The following is a 20,294-nucleotide window of genomic DNA, read 5'->3' on the forward strand; positions in this document are numbered from 1 at the left end:
CCTTAGAGCTTCACCTTCCTAGGGAGGGAGCTTGGCTGTCCTGTGTACATCTTTCTTTGCCTGTTTCTTCACATATACCTATACTCTCACTGCCTGTGAGGAAACAGGAAAAGGCAATCTTCACGCTAAAATCTTATCAACTACTTCCTACTCTCGCTCTATCTGAAATATTTCCATTGTCCTGAACCTTTCCTTTTCCAGGGTAGTTCTTTCCCCTCTTGTCAATATATATTCACTTAAAGAATTCAGCTTCTATGTGGGGAGTAGGTGCTGCTTCTTTTCCCTGGAGAGCACCCTATTTCGCTGCAGATACCCCTTCTGGGAAAGGTGCCTCTGCCAGCCAGTTTCCTATTCCTGTTGGGAGAAGTGTCTCCCCGTGTAGAATGGCTTCCATGTATCCTAATGTCATTGGCACTTCATGGCCCAGCAAACAGTTTTTCCTCTGGGATGTTCCATCACCTGTATAAATACTGACACACTATTATGTCCTGCTGTGCAGTGAGTCTGACCAACATCCATATCTGGATAGGGACAGACAGCTCATCCTTGTTCCAGCACGGTGGGGAGCTTGGTCACTTCACAGCTTCTCCTTCCCAGCTGCTGACTCTGCCAGACCCTCAGGGCAGCCCCACTGTCCCACCTGTACCCTGCCTGGCTGGAAGTTCCATGCCAACCTGCGAGCACTTGTTTCCTCCCCAGGGTTTGTCACTTGACTGACATGCTGTTTTAAGCCAGCAACTTAGCTCTGGTTTGGGGTCTCCATCAGCCCATGCCCTTGCCAGGAGGAACTATAACCTCATCCATCATCATTTGAGAAGCTGCACTTCTCAAATGCTGCACTTCTCCTGCTAGAGACCTCCTGTCCAGGCCAGTTCGTCCTTTTCAGACTGGTCTCAGCGAGCTCCCTTATTTGATTCCATTATAAGCATCTTGATGTGGAAACCCTGATGACCTCTGGCCTCCCCTCCTGCTTTCAGCTGACCGAGTATTTCTCTGCCAGTAGAGGAGCATTTCCATTTCTCTGAGATTATCTAATCTGCTGCCATTTCATCATGAATTTCTTTTATCATTGTATGAGATAGATGGGCATTTTTTGTTTCTTTTTATTTTTTGAAAATCATTTCCTTTCACTGACAAACCATCAAATGGATCAGAGGGAGCTGCCTTATGCTAGACTGTGTCAGGTTTCTGCTTTTTCCTTTGTAAACAGATTAGCCAGTCATGTGGTGTACCTTCCTACTTAGAAAGGCAGGGAACTGGGAAAGGCTTGGGTTTCTCTGTCACTCTCTATCTCAGATTCAGCTGCTATCATTTTGCTGAAACATATAGCCTCGATTATCTGAAACCTTGTGGTTTGGTCCCCCTCTTCTTTTTGCTGGGGACAAAGTCATGACCTCGAGGTCTGTTCATTTCCATGAGAACTCACGGACACTTCCACTCTGAGAATTGATTTGTGTTCCCTGTGCTGTTTGGATAATCCAAGTTGCATTGCATTTGGGAACGCCGGCTCTGCTGCCTTTGACCTGATGTAAAGGACAGGGACACTTAGGCTGGATGTGGACAAAGGGGCTGCTGAGGGGGACTGTGCAGCCAGGGTCATGCCTATTCTGGTTTTTTGAGGGAGGGAGGGACGAATGCATGTGAGGTCGTTTGGTGGGGGGGGTTCAGGGCAGCCAGAGCAGCGGATGGGAAAAGTCTTGTAACATTTAATGCTTCTTTGGCTGTTTCTAAACTAGGTGTCAATTCACAACAGGCTTCAAACGTACCAGCACAACTCCGCCCTGGGGCCCGAGAGTGGAATGCAGCCCAGCATGCGTCTTAACATGCCAAGGGAGCAGCTGGAGACAGCACTGGCGCCCTCACACCCCGCCTCGGCGGGGACACTTGTACAGTGCCAGCAGATTGTCAAAGTCATTGTCTTGGACAAGCCGTGCCTCGCTCGGATGGAGCCGGCCCTCAACCAGACTCTGACACGCTACGTCACCTCCGACGCCTGCACCTCCAGCCCCTGGCGGGGTGTGGGCAGTGGGCTCCCTGGGACCCCCATGAAGCTGGTCCATCAGCCCCCCCTGCCACCTCCACCCCCTCCCTACAACCACCCCCACCAGTATTGCCCCCCCAGCTCGCTGCTTCAGAGGCGCAGGTATTCCAGTGGCTCACGCAGCCTCGTGTAGCCATACCACCAGCACCAAACAGCACAGACTTCCTCGCTTCCCTTCCCCACCACCTCCCAGGGATCCTTTCTGCCTATAGAGATCTAGTTTGTGATTTATTTTTTAGTAAAACAACAACAAAAGAAAAAAAAATCCAACTGACCTAACTCTTACCCTTGTCTACCCTCAAGATGATGCTATTTGTGAGGAGCCATCTCTAGAAACTGCCAACCTACATGCTCACACATCCTCACAACCTGCCAGCCCAGCTGGCTTCTGCGCTCGTGTCGTCCCCATGTAGCACTTTGCTGCCCTGTTCCTCTTGATGACCTGCTGCTTTCTAGGCACCGTGTCTTCCATTTCCTACTCCTCAGCTTCCTTTCCTGCCTTGCATTTATCTGGCCATAGGTTTGTACCCACCCTGAAATTTTGCCAGCCTCACAGAGAAATGGACTCACCTGTGCCATACCTTGGGGCATTCCTGGGGGTGGAGTTTGCCCTGCCACTATCACTGCCACCTGCTAAGCTGGAGTGAGAACTTGCACCACTTGCCACGCTGCATCCTCATCGCTCTCCAAGTATTATCCTTGCAGCAGCCGGCTCCAAATGAAGGAGTGCACGACTGGAAGAGAGCTTGAGAGGAGGAGAGACTGTCCTAAGCTGCAGTACAAGTACACAAAGATGGCCTCACTGAACACCAAAACTTTTTCTGTTATGTTGGAGCATTGTGCCAGAGAGCTCTGATGAGACCTAGCAGACCTCACCACATGTAAATACACTGTATGGTAGCGTATGTATGCGCATGCTTACTAAGGAAACACCAAGCAGTTCTGAGGGAGCTGAAGGGAGGGTTTCATCCAGGGATCTTCCTGGAATGGATGTGTACTTTTCCAAAGAGACAGCACCAAGAGGTGCCCTCCCACCTCAACACACACACACACACATACATACACAGGAGATTGTCTTCTCTAAAACATACTCACCTCTGCTTTCCTTCTTCTGGCTGGTTTTGTGTTTCCTGCCCAGGTGCATTTCTGTATTCTGAAAGCAAAGCTGAGTGTTATGTTCACCTTTTAGGGTGGGTATTCCATTCACTTGGGCTCTTCTACCCAAGGGAAGGAAGAGGGAAGGAACTTCTTTTGGAGACCACTCATGTGAAGTCCCCTCTGTATTTCTTGCCTGTATCTCTTACCCCTATATTCTTATTTCCATCAGCCCTTCCTATAGGAAAGCTACCCAGATACCAGACTCCAAGGCCTCTTTTCTCTCCCTCTCTATCCCAAGCTTCAAAGTGAGAGGAGGGGCAGATCCTGAGATAGAGATGACAGCTCAGATCCTCTGCTTTATTTGGGACATTGATGTGAAGGAAGACAGCATTAAAAATGGGCTCTGGATATATTTTTAGAAAAAAAATCTCTTTGTGCAGTAGGGAGGGGAAGGTATTAATTAGCTTAAAGGCTTTGGTCTCACTCATTCTAGCTCCCTTCGAGGTTTAAGAAGATCAACTTTAGGATTCTAAAATAGGACAGAATGCCTTTTAGGGCCTTTATTTTTATTTTATGAGGAAAAGACAGAAATGCTCTTCCTTCCTGTGCAAGGCTGAGACATGAGCACTGGGTGCTGATGATGTAGTGGTAGGGTAAGGAATGGCAGCAGTTGTTGACAGTGGTGGAGATGTGCAAAATGTCAGGAAAAAGGGGACAGCAAAGACAGATGCAGAAAACTTTTTTGAACCTTGTGGGGTAAAAACCACACAGCAATTTCCTTGGGGATTGTGCCAGTGTGCTGATCTCTGGGGCCATTGCCAGTGACAAAAGCCACAATGCATCAGGGACAGGTTTGGCTCCCCTGGATGCTTGATGGCTGTGCTGGAATGTTCAGGGAAAGAGTTCATAAATGTGACCTGGGCAGAAGCCCAGCTGGAGTTAGGGAAAAAGACAGGGGCTGGAGTGATGGGTCTCCTGCACTTATCCAGCCTTCCAGGGCAGGAGCCTACTCACTTCCAGGTCCCCCTCTGTCTGAGCATGACCCATGGACCCAGCAGTGCCAAGAGATCTGACTTGTTTGCTTAGCTGGAAGCCAGGCTGCTACTTCTATCTGCAATAGCAAATGTACTGACTGGGAGCCCACAGGCAGAGCCTCAGGGAAGACTGCAGAAGCAGATGACAGAAAAGATTGTAAGAAAACCCTGAATAGAAGCCTAGTCTCCCTCCAGACCAGAGAAGCTTACTCCTAGCCAGCCCCCCAGGGCAGTCTGGGTGCTCCGCATCCTGAACTGGGTGCTGGGAGAGGTCCTCACCCCTGTCCAGGGCTCAGACCCTCACCCCCCAGCCAGCTGTGAGGCACAGCTGGGCTGGTCTGCTGCTGACTTCCTTCAAGGTGACACCCTGCTGCCTCACAGCAGCCAGAACCTCATCTGAGCTGCCCATAGCTTCCCAAGAAGCATGTGTGGCATCTGCCATTTTCAGTCATGCAGTGTGTAGCTGCTGATGTTTTTGATCACTGCTGCAGTGGAATGGGTGTCCAGGAAGCACTGGCACTGTTCTCCCTTCCCAGTACTTATTTCACTGTCTGATAGGAATAGCAGTACTAGTTTGGGGTTTTTTTCCAGAGTGCAGTGAGCCAACAAAGCTCTGAGTGTGTGTTAAAATAAATAAATTAGATTTTACTTGACATTTAACACAAAATGACAACAGCAAAAAATTTTAAGATACGTGAGGAAAGAATTTTTTTAGATAAAATATTTATAACAATGCCTATTTAGTTCCTACACAAGATGTTTGCTGCTTTAATAATTGATTGGGAGAGCTACAAGGGTCTAAAGAGGAAATAAGGAAACTGCTTGAGACTCCCTTCTCCATGCTGGATGAAGGGCAGAAGTGAGTGAACTGAAGTGCTGAGGTACCTGAGGCAAAATATTCTCTCAGGGCAAGCTGTTTCTGTTTCCCTGACCTTGCAAAGGATACTGCTGGCCTTGAGCTTTGGACAGAGAAGCAAATGTAGATAGCTCTTGTTGTCTTCTAGCCTGCTGGCTACCACATCTGCTGTTTGGTTTAGCTGGAGAGGCACATACCTACTCTGTTCCAGGTTGTCATGGAAAAGGTTGGTCAAAAATCCACTGTGGAGCCGAGCCCTTCGGACTTCACTTCAAAATACAGACTTTATTATTTTTTTTCTTTGAAGGTTGGTCTTGAAGGATGACAAGCACTTTAAAACATATCTGCACCTCGTCTGATCTATTGTATTGTCTGCTCATGCAGTCCTCCCACATGCCAGCAAGACACACAGACTGACAGCTGTGAGCAGATACCCTTGCACACAGACTGACAGGGAGCAGGCTAGAAGGGCATCTCAGCGACAACCTAATGAAGGACAGAATGTGTACCACAGCCCACCTGGAGGGACCAGCCCAAAGAAAAATCACCAGCTCTTGACAGCAGGGATTCTGATAATGAACCTAGCACAATCTTTCAGGTGGAGGAGTCAGGCAGGGAGCTGCTGCAGGGATTAGCTCAACCCAAACAAACCAGTGTCTTTTTGCTGCCAATTTCATGACCTTCTATATTAAAAAGGAGCAAGGGGGAGAGAGAAAACAGAAACCTAGTGTTCTGCAGTGAGTGTTGGGTAGTCAGTGGCCGAATGAGAAGGTGGCTTTGCTGAACGATAGGAGAGACTGAGCTGTGTTACATCAGGCTCTATACTGATGCTTGTTCATGCTGGTGCAGGCTCAGTGAAATGAATCTCTTTGCACTTGAAGCAAAGGAATGGGAAAATGTGATGGGAGAATTGAGCCTTGAAAACAATTTGGTTTTAATGCAGAGCTTTTCTGCTGCCATAGTAATTTTTAATGCCATAGTCTTGGCTGCTGGGTTAGCAACACTTAGTGCTTTCACAAGGCTTTCAAAGCATCCCGCTGTTCACATTTTCTCTCCTTCCTGTAGATGAAAGGTGAGGGTATGGTCCACAACTCGAATTTCATCAATACTCATACTGAAAGGTACCACCAGATTTGGATGCATTTGAGGGCCTCCAAGCCAAAAGGGTTTGAGTTTTGCTACCTGTTTCTCAGGAGGCTCAACCTGCAACTATGTGTGCATGTTTCAGAGGTTTCCAAAACCAATCTGAGCCCTAAACCAAGGATGCTGCTGCTTGGCAGAGTCTCTGCTTTGAAATGCAAGTTGCTGAGCAAACTCCCCCCGTGTCCCACTCCACCAGCTGCCTCACTGTGCTAGTGTAGGCTCCAGGGACTGCCGGCAGTGTTTTGTGAGCTAGAGCTGTCCTTGTCCTGCCCTCTCGTTCGCAGCCATGCCTGGGACAGCAGCTTTGATGTCACCCAGCTCTTCAACACTAGTCACAACCCCATCTGAATATGTCTTTTTAAAAATCTAATAACAGAAGTGTTACCTATGCGTAAGCTTTTGAAAGCACCTGTTTGTCTGTACCTGTCTCCTGCTGTAAATATCATCAACAAAAGCTTCCTTTGGGAAAAGTGGTGTGGTCACACCTAGCAAAGAGTCCAAACGGCTAATATTTTGTAACAAAAATAACAAAAATAGATCAGAGGTATTTTATCTGTTCAATCAATAGAGTTTTAGAAATTATATTGAGATAATGTCACTTGTGTTCCAATGTCTTCATTGCCTCAGCCCCCACCCTGGGCATCCCTGGGCTCCAGCAGCGTGCGCAGGCGCACAACCATGCACCAAGGGGTGCTCCCGGGAGAGCTGAGCATCCTGGACTCCTGCTGGCCTCAGGGGCAGCCTGCTCCGGCTACTGCTGCTTTCTTGTGAAAGCAGCAGGAGCTAGCTCAGTGCTCAGGCTCTCTGAGGATCAGATCCAGAGGAAAACAGGAAGCAATAAACTTGTTCAGGAGGTGGCAACTTAACTGTGAAATTCACCCCTGCAAGGAGGTGGAGAGGAAGACGGTGAGGGGAAAGGCAGAGCCCTCCTGTGGCACAGCTCATTGCTGTCCATCTCGCTGGATGCTCTCGGCTGTGCAGGCTGCACCTCTGGGGAGGGAGGCCCTTGCAGAGCAATCGCTGCTGCCTGTACGCTGCAGGATGTGTGGCCACACAGGAACCTGTGCACCAGAGAGCAGCACATACCATGGGGTAGTGCTCACACCACCTGCCAACACACTGGACTACACTCAGAGAGCATGTGGGCACCTCTACAGAACGTGCTGGACAAAACTGTGAGGCATAAGCACCATGTAGTGCCTGAGCAGGACAGCTCTGCTGGCCACAGCATCATCATCACAGCACATCTCACCAGCCACGCAGGGTCAGGCTTGGTGAACATTTGGATGGGAGACACGTAAGGAAAATTACATTTCCTGTGCAGATCAGATATAAGTGCATATTTACACAAAGCATAACCCCAAGGTTAATGAAACTGACCTTTGAGAGAGAATCAAGCACATGCACACAAAGTGAGCTCTCTGCAATGAGTGGGGGAAGGCAAGCTACATCTCTGCAGCTGGATCCAATAGATGCTGGATTCAGATTGCACATGCCAAAAAAAACCCTGTCTATAGGCTGCAAATCCTTTGCTGGTTTCAAAGAATCCCTTGGATCCCTAGGCCCACAATGAAATACTCGGGAGTATAAACCCCCCCAGAAACAGACAGGCTATTTCCCAGGGATTCAGTGGCTTCCATTTATGTTTTTGTGTGCCATGGATATATTACAAATCAGCCCATCCCAAACAGGCATTTTCTAAGATATTTTGAAAGAGAAGATTATTAAAGTTCCTGGCTGATGTTCAGATCACAGACCTGGCTGTAAAGTAAAGATGAAAGCAATAAAACCAGATTGTCTATATGTGAAATACTCCTCACTTGCTCCAATGTACAGGTACTATTATTAATTGGAAGATGGCAAGTGTCTCTGGGAAGGATGCTATGTAGACATCTGTAGGTAGTGCTGATATAAAGGATTACAACCCAAAAAGCAAATAACACAATTTTCACAGTGCATCCGTACCCTGTAATATCTATACAGCATCCATTATGTGCAATAACTGACACACAGTGTGGTTGAATTGATCAAAATACACCATTCTTTTCCACAGAGAATCTTGAGATGCAATTTTTCTCTGAAACTTTTCAGATGGACCTTTAATTAAGCACATTCCTCAAATGCTTTGCTGTAAGTGGGCTCTATCCATGTTTGTCAAGCAAAATGCAGACTCACGACTGAACTCAGCACTTCACAGCCTCCTGCATCCTGCTTTGAAGGTGCTGTTTCAGGTGTCAGAGACCCATGCCAATACCTGCAGAGAGAGGGGAGTCCTCCAGGAGTGTGGTGGCAGGAAGGTCACCACAGACCCAGAGCTGCCATGTGCCTGCAGTGTCACTGTTGTGTGAAGGTCATTATGGGTCCCTATACATCTCATCTGGGGTACTCTGGGAAGATTGTGCTGAAAAGGGGTGCCTGGGGCACAGCTGATCAGAGTCAGGCTCCATCCTTCCCCACAGACTGAGGCTTCTTGTCTTCACCAGCTGCTGGAGAAGAGGTGCCCCTCTGTAAAGTCACTGCCCAAATCCTTAATTCAACAACCTGGAGTGATGCACATGCACCTGCCTGACCTGGAAAAGGAGGCTGAAAATAAGCAGGTGTCTCAAGGATGATGATGCATGGTTATCAGGGCTGTGGGATTTAACCAGTTTAGGAGCTCTGTCATACATGGTGGGTCTTGAAGCAACTTTTCTGCAGCTAATGAATGCAACTGAGGTTAAAAGCTGGCTCAGGAGCTGTTTTCTGTCTTAAACTATGTTTTCTATCTTAAATCCATGAGCTGGGAATGTTCTTAGGTATGTAGGGCTGGAGCAAATTTTATACAGCATCCATACTCCAGCCTAGGGATCTTACAGTGTGGCACAGTTATCAATGAATTTTTTGGAAACAAGAATCCTGTCTTCCTAATCCTTCCTCCTCATTAAGGGTAGGGTGTCCCAAACAATATCAAGTTCATTTAAAATAACAAACAAAAAACAACACAGGGAACAGAAGAATCTTCTTCCACAGTGTACAACCAAGGCTGTAGGAGTAAAAAACATTTAGAGTGATATACCCCTGTCCTGATATCATATGTACACCTTTCTATTCCCTCCCATTATGGAAGGCTTGACTTTTTAGTACATTTTCTTTATCTTGTGGATTAATCCCAGCCAGCAGCTAAGTACCTTGCAGCTGCTCACTCTCTTCCCCTTCCGCCCTTGGTGGAATAGGGATGAGATCAGAAAAAGGTAAAACCTACAGCTTGAGATAAGAATTGTTTAATAACAACAACAACAACAATAATAATAATAATGAAAATGAGGGAAAGGTGCACAGTGCAGTTGTTCACCACCTACCGACCAATGCCCAGCCCATCCCCTAGCAATGATCAGCAGCTCCCAGCCAGCTCCCCCCAGTTTATGTATGGGACATGAAATGCTATGGTACGGAATATCCCTTTGGCCCATTCAGGTCAGCTGTTCTGGCCACGCTCCCTCCCAGCTTCTTGTACCTCTCCTCACTTGCAGAGAATGGGACCCTTAATTTAGGGTAAATATCACTTAGCAATAACTAAAACATCAGGGTGTTATCAACATTATTCTCATCCTAATCCAAATGACAGCACTCTATGAGCCACATGAAGCAGGGGAGAATGATCTTCCCTTTCTAAAAGGAAAGGAAAGAACCCATCTCCTGGGATCTGACCTCAGCCTTCAGCCTCATCTCACAGCTTCTGTCATTCCTAGTGAAAAGGACAACCCATCCAGCAGCTCAGGACATGCAGCCAGGAAAGAAATGTGCAAGGGAAAAGCCAGAGCCCTATTTAAATAGCTTGTTCAAAGATAAAACCCCAGCCATCTGTCAGCTTGCCCTAGAAGAGGCACGGCTATAATAATTAGCAGAGGCAAAGGCTGCAGAGATACCAGTGAGAAAAACAGCAGTTTGCTACCATTTTACACAGGTCTGTCATGCATGCAGTGAGAAGAAGGAGAGTTAAATACAAAAGAAGAAAGATCAGTGTATTTCTACAATGGAGACACTGCTGGCAGTGTGGGACAAAAGCTTTCCAAGGGCTGCAGGATGCTTTGGGCTGGTGCAATTTGGCAGGCATCCCAAGAGCAGATGCGGCCACAGAGGATCAGTAGCAGCTGATCTCAGTCAGGTCCCGAGGCTCTGCCTCACAGAGGAGTCCCCACAGCTGGAGAGTCATCCTGGGGTCTATAGTGCTGCCAGAGATGGGGCAGTCCCACGTGGCTGGGTGCACATAATCCCCAGGCAATGGCTGGGATGCTGTCAGAGGGGGCTGGGCTGCCAAATCTCTCACCATGGCTGTGCTGCCCACCCAGATAGCTCCCATTTAAACAGTGCTGGTAACATAGACCTGCCCTCCATTCCCAAAGGAAGAGCCCTTTCTTTGGGAAAAAGCATCTTTTCAGATCTCAAGACATCTGGAAACCCCTGTAAATCCATCAGTGCAACCTGACGGTGGCATCTAGAGCTTGGATGCACTCCCTGGTGCCAAGGTGAGTGCCTTGGTGGGATATCCCCTGTACCCTGGGCTTGCAGAGGCCCCTGCACACACACTCGCTCTCCCTGCAGAAGTGCTGCTACCAGAGCCACTTCCACAGCCTGGAGCACCCTAGTGCCACTGAGCCTCGGCTGCCAACGCCCAAGCAGTTGCGGTGACTGGGGCTGTGACAGCTGCTCTGTCACCACCTCCCGCAGGAGCATCACGCTGCAGTTCCCCTCACAGAGCTGAAAAGCCGCTTTAAAATAAGAATCTTGGATTATAACTCCCTTCATTTTCAGTAAGTGAGGAGAGGGGACAGAGATGTCGGCTCTCTCTCCCCCCTGCAGGACCAAATGTGCTTCAAAAACACAGCAAAGCATTTGTGTCAAGGGCTGGGCAGGCAGCAACCCAGAGCAGCTGCTTGGCCAGGACATTGCAGCACCATCCGGAGGGTAGGGACGAGCAAACGGGAATGTTGTCTCTCTGCAACCAGGCACGGTCATCCCCCTCCTTCTCTTGCCCTCCTTCATACCTAGGGAGTTATTTTTAGAGGCGTGTCAGTCAGCTCTGGCATGTGCTGGAGGGGGATGCGCAGAAAAGAGTGTGGCAGGAGCACTCAGACAGGAGCAAATTGTGTCCAAAAGGCACATGGGCTCCCTGAGGATGGGCAGAGAGCAGGGCAGGGAGATGGCACTGCCTGTGTGCCGAGACAGGGGGCACAGGTGCCACCATGTCCTGCCCTTGTCACCCTGGGGCCAATCGGGGGGCTGATGTACCCCCAGGTCTGTGTAAGGGACTCTGGAGCCACTGAGCAGGGCAGTGCTCTTTGGATGGATGGCAAGGGATGAGTTTACATGATAGAACCTTTTATCTGGAAAGATATGGAGCAGTTTTTTTCTGGATCTGGGTCAGCAGCGTCAGCACAAAACTAGCGGGTGCTTTTCTTTGTGGGGTCAGTGCAGGGATATTTGTATTTTCCTGAACAGCATGATGCAATTCAAACTGGCCAAGAATCTTTTCCAAGCTGAGCAGCCTTCAAAGGGAGAAAAACATCCATCTGTACCACCATGCCCTGCTCTGCCAGTGGGTCCTGGGCTTGTGGGAGATGCTGTGATCAGGCAGCAGTGCCCCCCAGCAGTCTACCTGCCCCTGTGTTCTGGCTATGGGACCCTCAGGGGCCAGCCTGCTCCCCATATCATTACAGCAGTGATTCAGACAAGTCCCTTCCTGATGAATTGTTTTTTAATCTGGAAGCAGAAGCACCTTGCCTGGCCAGGATAAATCCCTCCATGACCACTCTGCACAGGGCTGCAGCTGTGGGGGTGAGCGCTGCTTGTTCCTGAGAGCTGTGGCAGGGACGTGTGCCACCCCACGAGGGCCTGTGGCTGGTCCCTGGGGCCGCAGTGAAAGCTGGTGCCATTTTCTTGGCAGCACAGTGGCATCGTGCCAGGCTGTCAGGAGGCATCTTCATCAGCATCGTGGCTGTCAGGTATCGGCACGGGGAGCACTAACCTCTCCTGAGCATCTCCAGGCATGGACACTTCCCGACTGACAGCATCACAGGGATGATGGACACACACTTGTCAGGAGCCCCACACAGCTGCCTCAGGCAGGGCTGCAGTGGGGATGGTGGGATGCACCCCATCCTCTGCTGTGTTTTATGGGCACTCCATGTGGCCTCCAGCCCAGCAGACACCCAGAGATGAGCACTACACCTCAAGGTCTCAGCTGCTGAGGAAGGCAGGCAGTGCTTGGTGAAAGCTGGTAGCCCTCAGTACAAGCCAAACCACAGTGGATATATCCCATGAGTGATGCAGACCCCATCCCCATTTAGCCAACATCACCAAATGCAACCAGGATCCTCCTGTCCCAAGAGAAGCCCCCTGGAAGAGGCAATGGATAAGGACAAATTGCTCATCCAGAATGACACCAGCTTTAAGGGCACCCCTGATGCACAACACAACTCTCAACACACCATTTAATAGAACTGTGGAGAGACTACCAGCTGCACAGTGGCTGGCCAGCCAAAGCCTTCCAGTGCCACACAGCACCATTTCCTGTCATGGACATGGCACAAGTCTTTTATAACCAGCTGCCAGCTGTTGGAGCACATCTGCTAGAATGGCAGCAGAAAGAGCTCCCCTCTCCCAGGGGAGAGGATCACACCTGGGTCTCCAGGGGAAGCAGCTCTTGAGCAGTGCCTGAACAATCCTGCCTTTCCCATGGCCTGTGTCACCCCCTGCTGCAGCAGAGGATGGGGGCAGTGGCATATATTTTATATTTTGCAGGCCTCAGGAAAAAGAGGATTTGGGAGGGATTTGAACACAGGTCCCTAAATAGCTTCTTAGAATTAAGAGATTTCATAAAGGATTATTTCAAGCTGCTGCCTATGGTGTGGGGGAGAGGCTGGCAGGTGCTGGGGAGGTGAGGGGACAGAGAAAAGGCAGGAGAGCTGTAGCTGGGCACAGGGGACAACAACCCCCTTCTGAACTACAGCAGTGAGGAGAGGGGAGCAATCTACACCCTGGCTATGCATCCTCTCTTCTGGGTGAGCCAGAAGGAATGAGGAGCAGAGTGGTGGTCAGCAAATGTGGTGCACCCTGGGAACAGGACAAAAGCAGCTCTTACAGTCAATTAACAGATATGACTGCTTTGACAGACCCGCCCACAGTGGCATTTCAGAGGTGTGGGATGAGCTTAAGGGGGTCCATCAACACCCCTGACTTCTCCTTAGATGGAAAACCTGTGCAGGGAGGTGGGAAAGTTCTTCTAGCACTAAGGATGGGATGAGTCTGCAATTCTGGAGAAGGGGATCAGTCCATCAGACAGAGCTTGACTAAGGGCAAATTCCTACCTACAAGGTTATGCATGCCAGACTTCACAGATCCAAATATTCATGGTGGAAATAACATAGTGCAAAAAACAGGAAAGGCCATAAAATCTTTCAGAACAGGCACAGCTTTGTGCACATTTGGGGAATGTGGGTTGAAATGTCTTTCTAGTAATACCAGGAGAAAGTATTCCTTGGCACAGCATTTTCTGGTGCAAAGAGGAAGAGAAATACCTGGAATTTCATTATAATTTTGATATTGGGATGGAAATTGGTTCTTAGGGACTGGATCCTGTGAAAAGGTGGGGCTCTCTGTGGGATCCTGAGCTCCAGCTTTCAGGAGAAGTGCTGAGCATGCACACAACGTGAGGCTTAGCCACAGGCATGCAGGAAGGAGCACTAAGTTGGAAGGAGAGCACGTGAGAGAAACAGGGAAGAGAGGCTGGTGATAATAGATAGAAATGAGGAAAGAATAGAAAGCAGAAGAGAAAGGAGGGAGAGTTTCAATTTTACAGTACCGGAACTAAGAAAGCAGGAAGAAGAAAGCTGAGGTAGATAATTTCCACTTGACAAATGATAACAGGGAATGACTGAGGCAAGAGAAACAAAGGAGCAGGGCAGGAGGGAGAAAGCAAAGGAGGAGGTCACAAGCAGAAAACTGAGCAAATTGTTAAAGCTCATCAAATATTGTTATTATGAGCAGCCCCTGCTGCTACATCTGGAACAATGTGCCACAGGTAAGGCCACAAGTCAGATGCTGGAGCTAAAATCCTAGCAAACAGGAATTGGGAGTTTAGAGATTTCCTTGGCAACCAGGGAAAGAATTTTGTTTTCTGGACCCTTCCTTCCCTACTCCCATGGAAGAAACAACCTTTGAACAGCTCTGCAAGCAATCAAGCTCTTTGGCCAAGACACAAAAAAATTACCACTTAACACTGATTTGTTCTTCCTCAGTCCTGAGCTGCCCAATAAAGTTGGAAGAAACAAAGTCTTCCATGGTTTTATGGCCTCACTCAAAAATTGAGTCCATTGCCCATCACCCACCTGTGCAACCCTCAGTCTGCATTTGAGGGAAGGGATGATATGGGACCTGGATGCACAGGCAAAAGCAGGTCTCTAGTAAGGGTAATTACTGCAAAGTTTAGAGCTTAAATACATTTTTTGTGCACAGATGTTCCTCTCTAAGGAAATATATGTTTATAAAGAGTGGCTTCCTTATTGCCCCGGTTCATAAAAATAGGTGAAATTGGAATAGAAATGTTCAGATACAGTAGCACAGACAATTAAAGGACAGGGAAAGATGACATGTCTGTAACTGGCTGTGATTAATAGTGACGTGCTATGATTGCAGCTTTCAGTGTTTGGCTTTTGGCTTTACAAGACTAAGCCTATCAACTCAGCATTTCCTCATGTCTATTTAACAGCTGCAATTTTTTTGACACAAACACTGTAACAATTACAGGTGGGACAGGGTGTGATCTCAGCTCAGGGTGTTGGGGACCACAAAAACATGCGCGTAATGCCCAGCAGCCATGACTGCTGAGAATCACATCTACAAATACAGATTGGTTACACATCTGAAGCAACAGTAATTGAAGATGCACCGATGAGTTGGCAGGGGACCCACTCCCAAAGCTTTCACCAGAAAACTTTCTTCCTTCTGTTCCTGATCCATAGGCTGGAAGATTGGCAGAAAAGTAGGTTGGCCTCATGCTCTGGTGTGTCACAGGGACAAGCAGCACAGGGTCAACCTGCAGCAACTACTATTGGAGAGCAAGAGAATTGTGCAAAGGCTCATCACTTACCTGTCACCTGCAGTAGGATGCCTGGGGACTGCAGTGTGTCACTTCTGAGACCAGACTCTTTGGTAGGAAAGATGGGTGGGACGTATTTTTTCTTGAATGCTCATTTATGAATTTGTTGATTCTGATCTAGAGCTGGGAGTGTCAGCAGACCTGGCAATGCTGTGCCAGGGGAAGGGAGAGACTAATCAGCACTAAGTCACAGTAGGTGTGCTCATCAAACACTCTGTGTACAAGGATATCTCTGTGTGGTGTCACTGGGAGGCTGGCACAACTGGGAGCATCACTATCACACCTACATGTGGCGCTATGATCAGCCACCTCCTTCCACAAAGCTTTCCTACCAAGAAATATGCTGCTGTTTAAGGATGGCTCTGAAACATTTCTCAGCCTTCTCCAAGGTGTTACACTCCTCCAGCACCATCTACAAGAGCTCAAAGCCCTCTGTGGTTTATGTGTTGGGAGCTGGGATGTGCCAGTGACCAATCTGGCTGAACAGACACATCCCAAGGGAAGTTAGCACTGTTTCACAGGGGTGGGTTTAAGCACAGTGGCTACATCCTGCCAACTGCCTCAGGAATTCTTGCCTCCCACCAGCTGGGATTTAGGAGTGGCCACTTCCTGAAAAAAGTATAAACTGAACCACCCATGGCCATCATGTTCTGTTTGATTGTTTCCCATGCAGGGACACAGCCAGGGAGGATGCTTGGCAGGAACTACCATGTTTTATCTTGGGTGGAGATTTTCACAGTGCTGGAAAATCTCTTTATCACACAGCCTTGCCTCTGCATGAAGCTTGTTGTGGTCAGTGTGGGAGACTTGAACAGCCTGTAGCAAAGAGCCCTCCATTTACCCTTTTAGCTGCTTTTTAGGGTCAGGCTGTGGCTACTGCACACAACTACAGAGGGTAGGAGGCTCCAGGAAAGAAAGGTTGACTGCTCCACTGGGCCCTGGCTCACAGTGCCAGCCCCAATAGATGCAGCAAACATGTCTGGAGACTGTGCAGGAATGAAACATGGCACTGTGAGCAGCACACACTGTTCCCCAGCCCTTCTCCAGGTGTTGGGTGATGTCCTACAGCTACCAACAGGCAGGACTTCTCACTAGAATCCCTTGTTCTCTACTAGAACCCTTTGTTCTGCATATCCCCTCCAGTTATGTATTTGCTGGTGGTTTATGCTCCATCAATCAACAGTCATCTGGGATTTGAACCTAGTGATAGCAATCTCTGGGGTGAAACACAGCTGTGTGCTGGGGGATGCTCTGTGGAGTTTCACATGGAAAGGCAAGTAAAACAGAGAAGTGGATAACAGTAAAAGCTCTCTAGAGACACCACTTCTCCTCAGGAGGAGGAAGATGTGGGTACCAGCTGTTCCTCCTTGAGGGCCTGGACCAGGATGTTGAAGGATGAAGATGGTCACCACACAATGCCCTGGTGGCAGCTTGTCCAGGGCCTTGGTCAGCCATGCCAGGAGGAAGAGCCACAAACAGGTTCCTGCACCGGGTCCTCTCTTGGACAATCGAAAGCCACTGCAGAGCCAGGGACAGCAAGCTGTGCCAGAGGAGCTCGAGGGACAATGTGGACTGAGCAACTACAGGGCAGAGCGAGGAGTTTGGTCTTTCCTCCTACACGGCATCATCTGAGATCCTCCCATTCAAGGACGTCTTCGGCTGGAGACCATTGTTCTGAGCATGCACCTCTGGCCTGGGCTGCGTCATCTGCTGCAAACGCTGCCAGGAATGAAAGGAGAGAGTGTCAGCCAGGGCTGGGGCAGCAGCAGGGGGACAGCCAGGGCATGGTGAGGGTTGGAACCCTCACCACATGGCTCAGAGGTGACCCTCATTACAGGGCAAGGGGATGCTGCATGGAGTGACTCCTCCAGCAGCATTTGGTAGTACCCCAAAACCCTCTGCAAGTCACCTTTGCTTTGATGCTGCACAGAGCACAGCAGCTCCTCCTTTTATCTGGAATATGGGGAACATCCTGATAAGAGGCAAACTCTTACCAGGCAAGACCAGCTGCAAGGAGGAAAAAGAGAGAGCTGCAATGCCACAGGCTTCAGAGTAGACCTATTTTTCAATCAGGGTTGATTACAAAACACTACTAAGTAATTACAGCAGGTTAACAAGGTGCCTTTAAGGTCTGTGCCTTTGATGCCAGTCAGAACATCCACCTGCACAAACCTTTGCACAGCAGCAATTCCTGTCAGCCTGAGTTGATCAAACGGAAATTGCAGAGTCAAGTAAAGTGAAGCAAGAACCCATGAAAATATGGAGGGGCCAATCATTACTGGAGGCATGTGGATTGAGCATCAGGAGTGATGAAAAAGAATGAATCACTATTGCCAGTCAGGGAGGGACTGATGCTGTGCACTGCACAAGAGAATGCAGAGGAGGATTAAGCCTGACCTGAACAGACATCACTAAAACAAGTAGAACCTCTTTCCAGTAAAGGGAAACAAACTCCTACCCTCCAATACCAGTGAAGTGCCTGCTTCTGAGTGAATTCCCTGAATGTTCACTGAACTGCTTCTGCCATTTATTGTATTTTTTTTCCCTCTAACATTCAGGCTCAGTAGGATCAAAATTACTTGTAATCTTTCCTGTCTGTCAAAACCACTTTATTCAGGATTGGCATCTAATTTCCCTCCAGCTCCAGCTCTATTACAAATTAATCCAGGATCTGTGTATATAAGAGGCCAAAAATTCTCTCTGTCTCTCCGATACCAACACATGCACACACAGATTAGCCTACTTTCTTCCTGCTGCCATCTGCTGCTCCCTCCTAGGTCTATGAATGATTGAGAGGGGGTCTGGGTCTCGTGATGTTTGTGGGCAATGTTAGAAGAGTCAGACTGGGAGGGTGCACATCAGCCACTCATGCTGCTTGCTGGTACTGATGGTTTGCACAAGATGCTGAGGGGAGGGGTGGAAACACATTCAGGATCTTCCCTCCAAGCCCCTGGGGCAGCACAGGAATACACAGCACTTTGGAAGGACTATGGATATAATTGGCACAAGCCTTTGGTCAGAAGGAGTCGAGCCACTCCTGAGAGGTCACAGACCAGTTTGGGCTCCACCAGATGCTGTGATGTGCTTTCTTCCATCTCCAGTGAAGCAGGATTGGGACTAGGCAAAGGGTTGAACCCATACCTGTACTTTCAGGCTTCCCTTTTCCCCTTTTCCAAGTTACATTATGAGTGAATAAGGAGCCCTATAAATGTCTGAGAAAGGGCCTACAGTTGCAATTCAGTTGGCTTTAAACCCAAAATCAGTGAAGCAGCTTGACATAACACCCTGGCTCGAGTCCTGCAGGAAGGACAACTACCTAAACCCAGCTTCCGATGAGAAACCAAAAATTGAAAGCAGATTTGAGATCCTAAACCCACCCAGTTCACCCACATCAGAGTCCATCCAAATGGAATGCTGGGAGGAAGAAAACTCAAATACACCTGCAACTTCACCTCAAAGGAAGAGAATCTGAAGCTGACCTCAGCCCAGTAATTCCCGCCACAACTTCGAGTCAAGGTTTGTTAAAAATACAGCATCTCGAAAATAAACTCATGTGATTTAGATGGCATCTGGTTGCTGTTCCAGCTGGGCTGGGAAAGCCATAAATCAACACTCTTGGGGTGACTTCTTACAGCTGTAAGCACTGAGCCAGGGATTTGGGGCACAGTGCTCTCGAGACTGAATGTCAACACTGTGGATAAAATCTTAACAGTAAGTACTGGGTATGACACAAGATTCACTGCTTCATAAAATCCTGCTCAAATTACTAAAAAAAATGTTTTAAACAAGACTAGTGTGGTGGGTATTGTGGGTCTTTCTTGCTTCCTAATACCTCAGTCACTGAGTGTTCTCTGAAAGGCACATGACAATCCACCCCTGTGCTTGTTTCTGCTGCTTGCAGACCTAGCCTGAGACATTTCAGGATTCAGGCTTGGAGGTGATGATCTTCCTGCTGAGGAGTGCCAAGTAAACATGCTCATAGCCAGGAATTGTCAGGAGCTGGGATTTCTCTGGATCAAGAAACCTCAAGGATTTTTCCCAAACTCTTCCATGGCTCCAGTACACCATGCCAAAACAAGAGTCAGGGGAGGAGGGCTACATTTTTGTGGTGATGGTCACACAAATCTCATTGAAGAACAGCAGACATAAGGGTAGACCATCTGAAGGTCTATCTGCATGCCCAGCCACAGCCCAGCTGAGCTCCCAGAGTTAGATGTGTCCTGCTCAGCTGTGCTGGCAGCTCCTCTCCAGTGAGCCCGTGTCACTGGAGGCTGTTCAGTGCACTGGGACTGATCTGAACCCTTCCTCTCTCCTGGGGAGACGGTGCACAGAGCTCCCGTAGCACCAACCCACTGCACTCTGATAACTTTGTCAGAGCAGGGTCTGCTTGGTCCAGGTTGGGTTCAGGGAGGAGCTTACCCTGAGCAGAGGGCAGGGTGGTGAAGCTGTTCCTACCTGCTGGAGAGTTCCTGTTGAGGTGAAGAAAGAGTACAGCATGTACCCTGGAATCAGAAGCATGGAGGACAGGGCCATGAGCCAACCGATGCCTTGTCCCCACACAGGATAGACGTATTTTCCCAGTGTCAGAGGGGTCATTTCCACCACGCTAAAGAAGAACACACCCTAGAAAAGAACACCAGCTATTGCAGGGGAAAGTGCAAAATTGGGGTCCTGCCATTCTTTCCTTCATTATCTTCTTAGCTCCCAACAGCCTTACAGGAACCCAGCAGCTCTTTTCATTAGTCTAGATTCTTTCAGCACACCAACTGGTAATTTCATATCATTTCTTCTTATCCTAAGCTGGATAAGATATCCTAAGTTTCCAAAAAGCTGGAATTGGAATACCCCATATTTCCTTCTTCTCTAGACTACTCGGACAGGCAGTGCCACCACAGCAGTTCCTAGGCAAGTAAACAGCATCCTCACAGCTGGTCTCAGGAGTCCTCATATCACACCACTCCCTGCACTACTTCTGCTGGAAGGGCA

At 48.6% G+C, this 20,294-nt stretch overlaps 2 protein-coding genes across 5 annotated transcripts in view; one reads left to right on the forward strand and one right to left on the reverse strand.

Annotated features, from left to right (window-relative positions):
• IQSEC3 (IQ motif and Sec7 domain ArfGEF 3) overlaps positions 1–7,987 on the forward strand; it is a 103,412-nt gene extending 95,425 nt beyond the window's left edge. Inside the window, exon 14 of one of the 4 annotated variants that reach the window (XM_021535074.3) lies at positions 1,737–7,987. In XM_021535074.3, the coding sequence (XP_021390749.1) occupies positions 1,737–2,174 (438 nt within the window). In that variant the 3' untranslated portion in view covers positions 2,175–7,987. The remainder of the gene's footprint in view (positions 1–1,736) is intronic. The other 3 variants (XM_021535077.4, XM_021535076.3, XM_021535075.3) reach the window with 3 other exon arrangements.
• Positions 7,988–9,416: 1,429 nt separating this feature from the next.
• Positions 9,417–20,294, reverse strand: part of LOC110472974 (sodium- and chloride-dependent GABA transporter 1) — a 36,318-nt gene continuing 25,440 nt past the window's right edge. The window contains exons 13-14 of the mRNA XM_021535179.3: positions 19,764–19,931; positions 9,417–17,027 (exon numbers count right to left, since the gene is read on the reverse strand). Of these exons, the coding sequence (XP_021390854.1) occupies positions 16,923–17,027; positions 19,764–19,931 (273 nt within the window). The 3' untranslated portion in view covers positions 9,417–16,922. The remainder of the gene's footprint in view (positions 17,028–19,763; positions 19,932–20,294) is intronic.

This window comes from Lonchura striata, chromosome 1A, assembly GCF_050655825.1.
Source record: "Lonchura striata isolate lonStrDom1 chromosome 1A, ASM5065582v1, whole genome shotgun sequence".
NCBI classification, from domain to species: domain Eukaryota; kingdom Metazoa; phylum Chordata; class Aves; order Passeriformes; family Estrildidae; genus Lonchura; species Lonchura striata.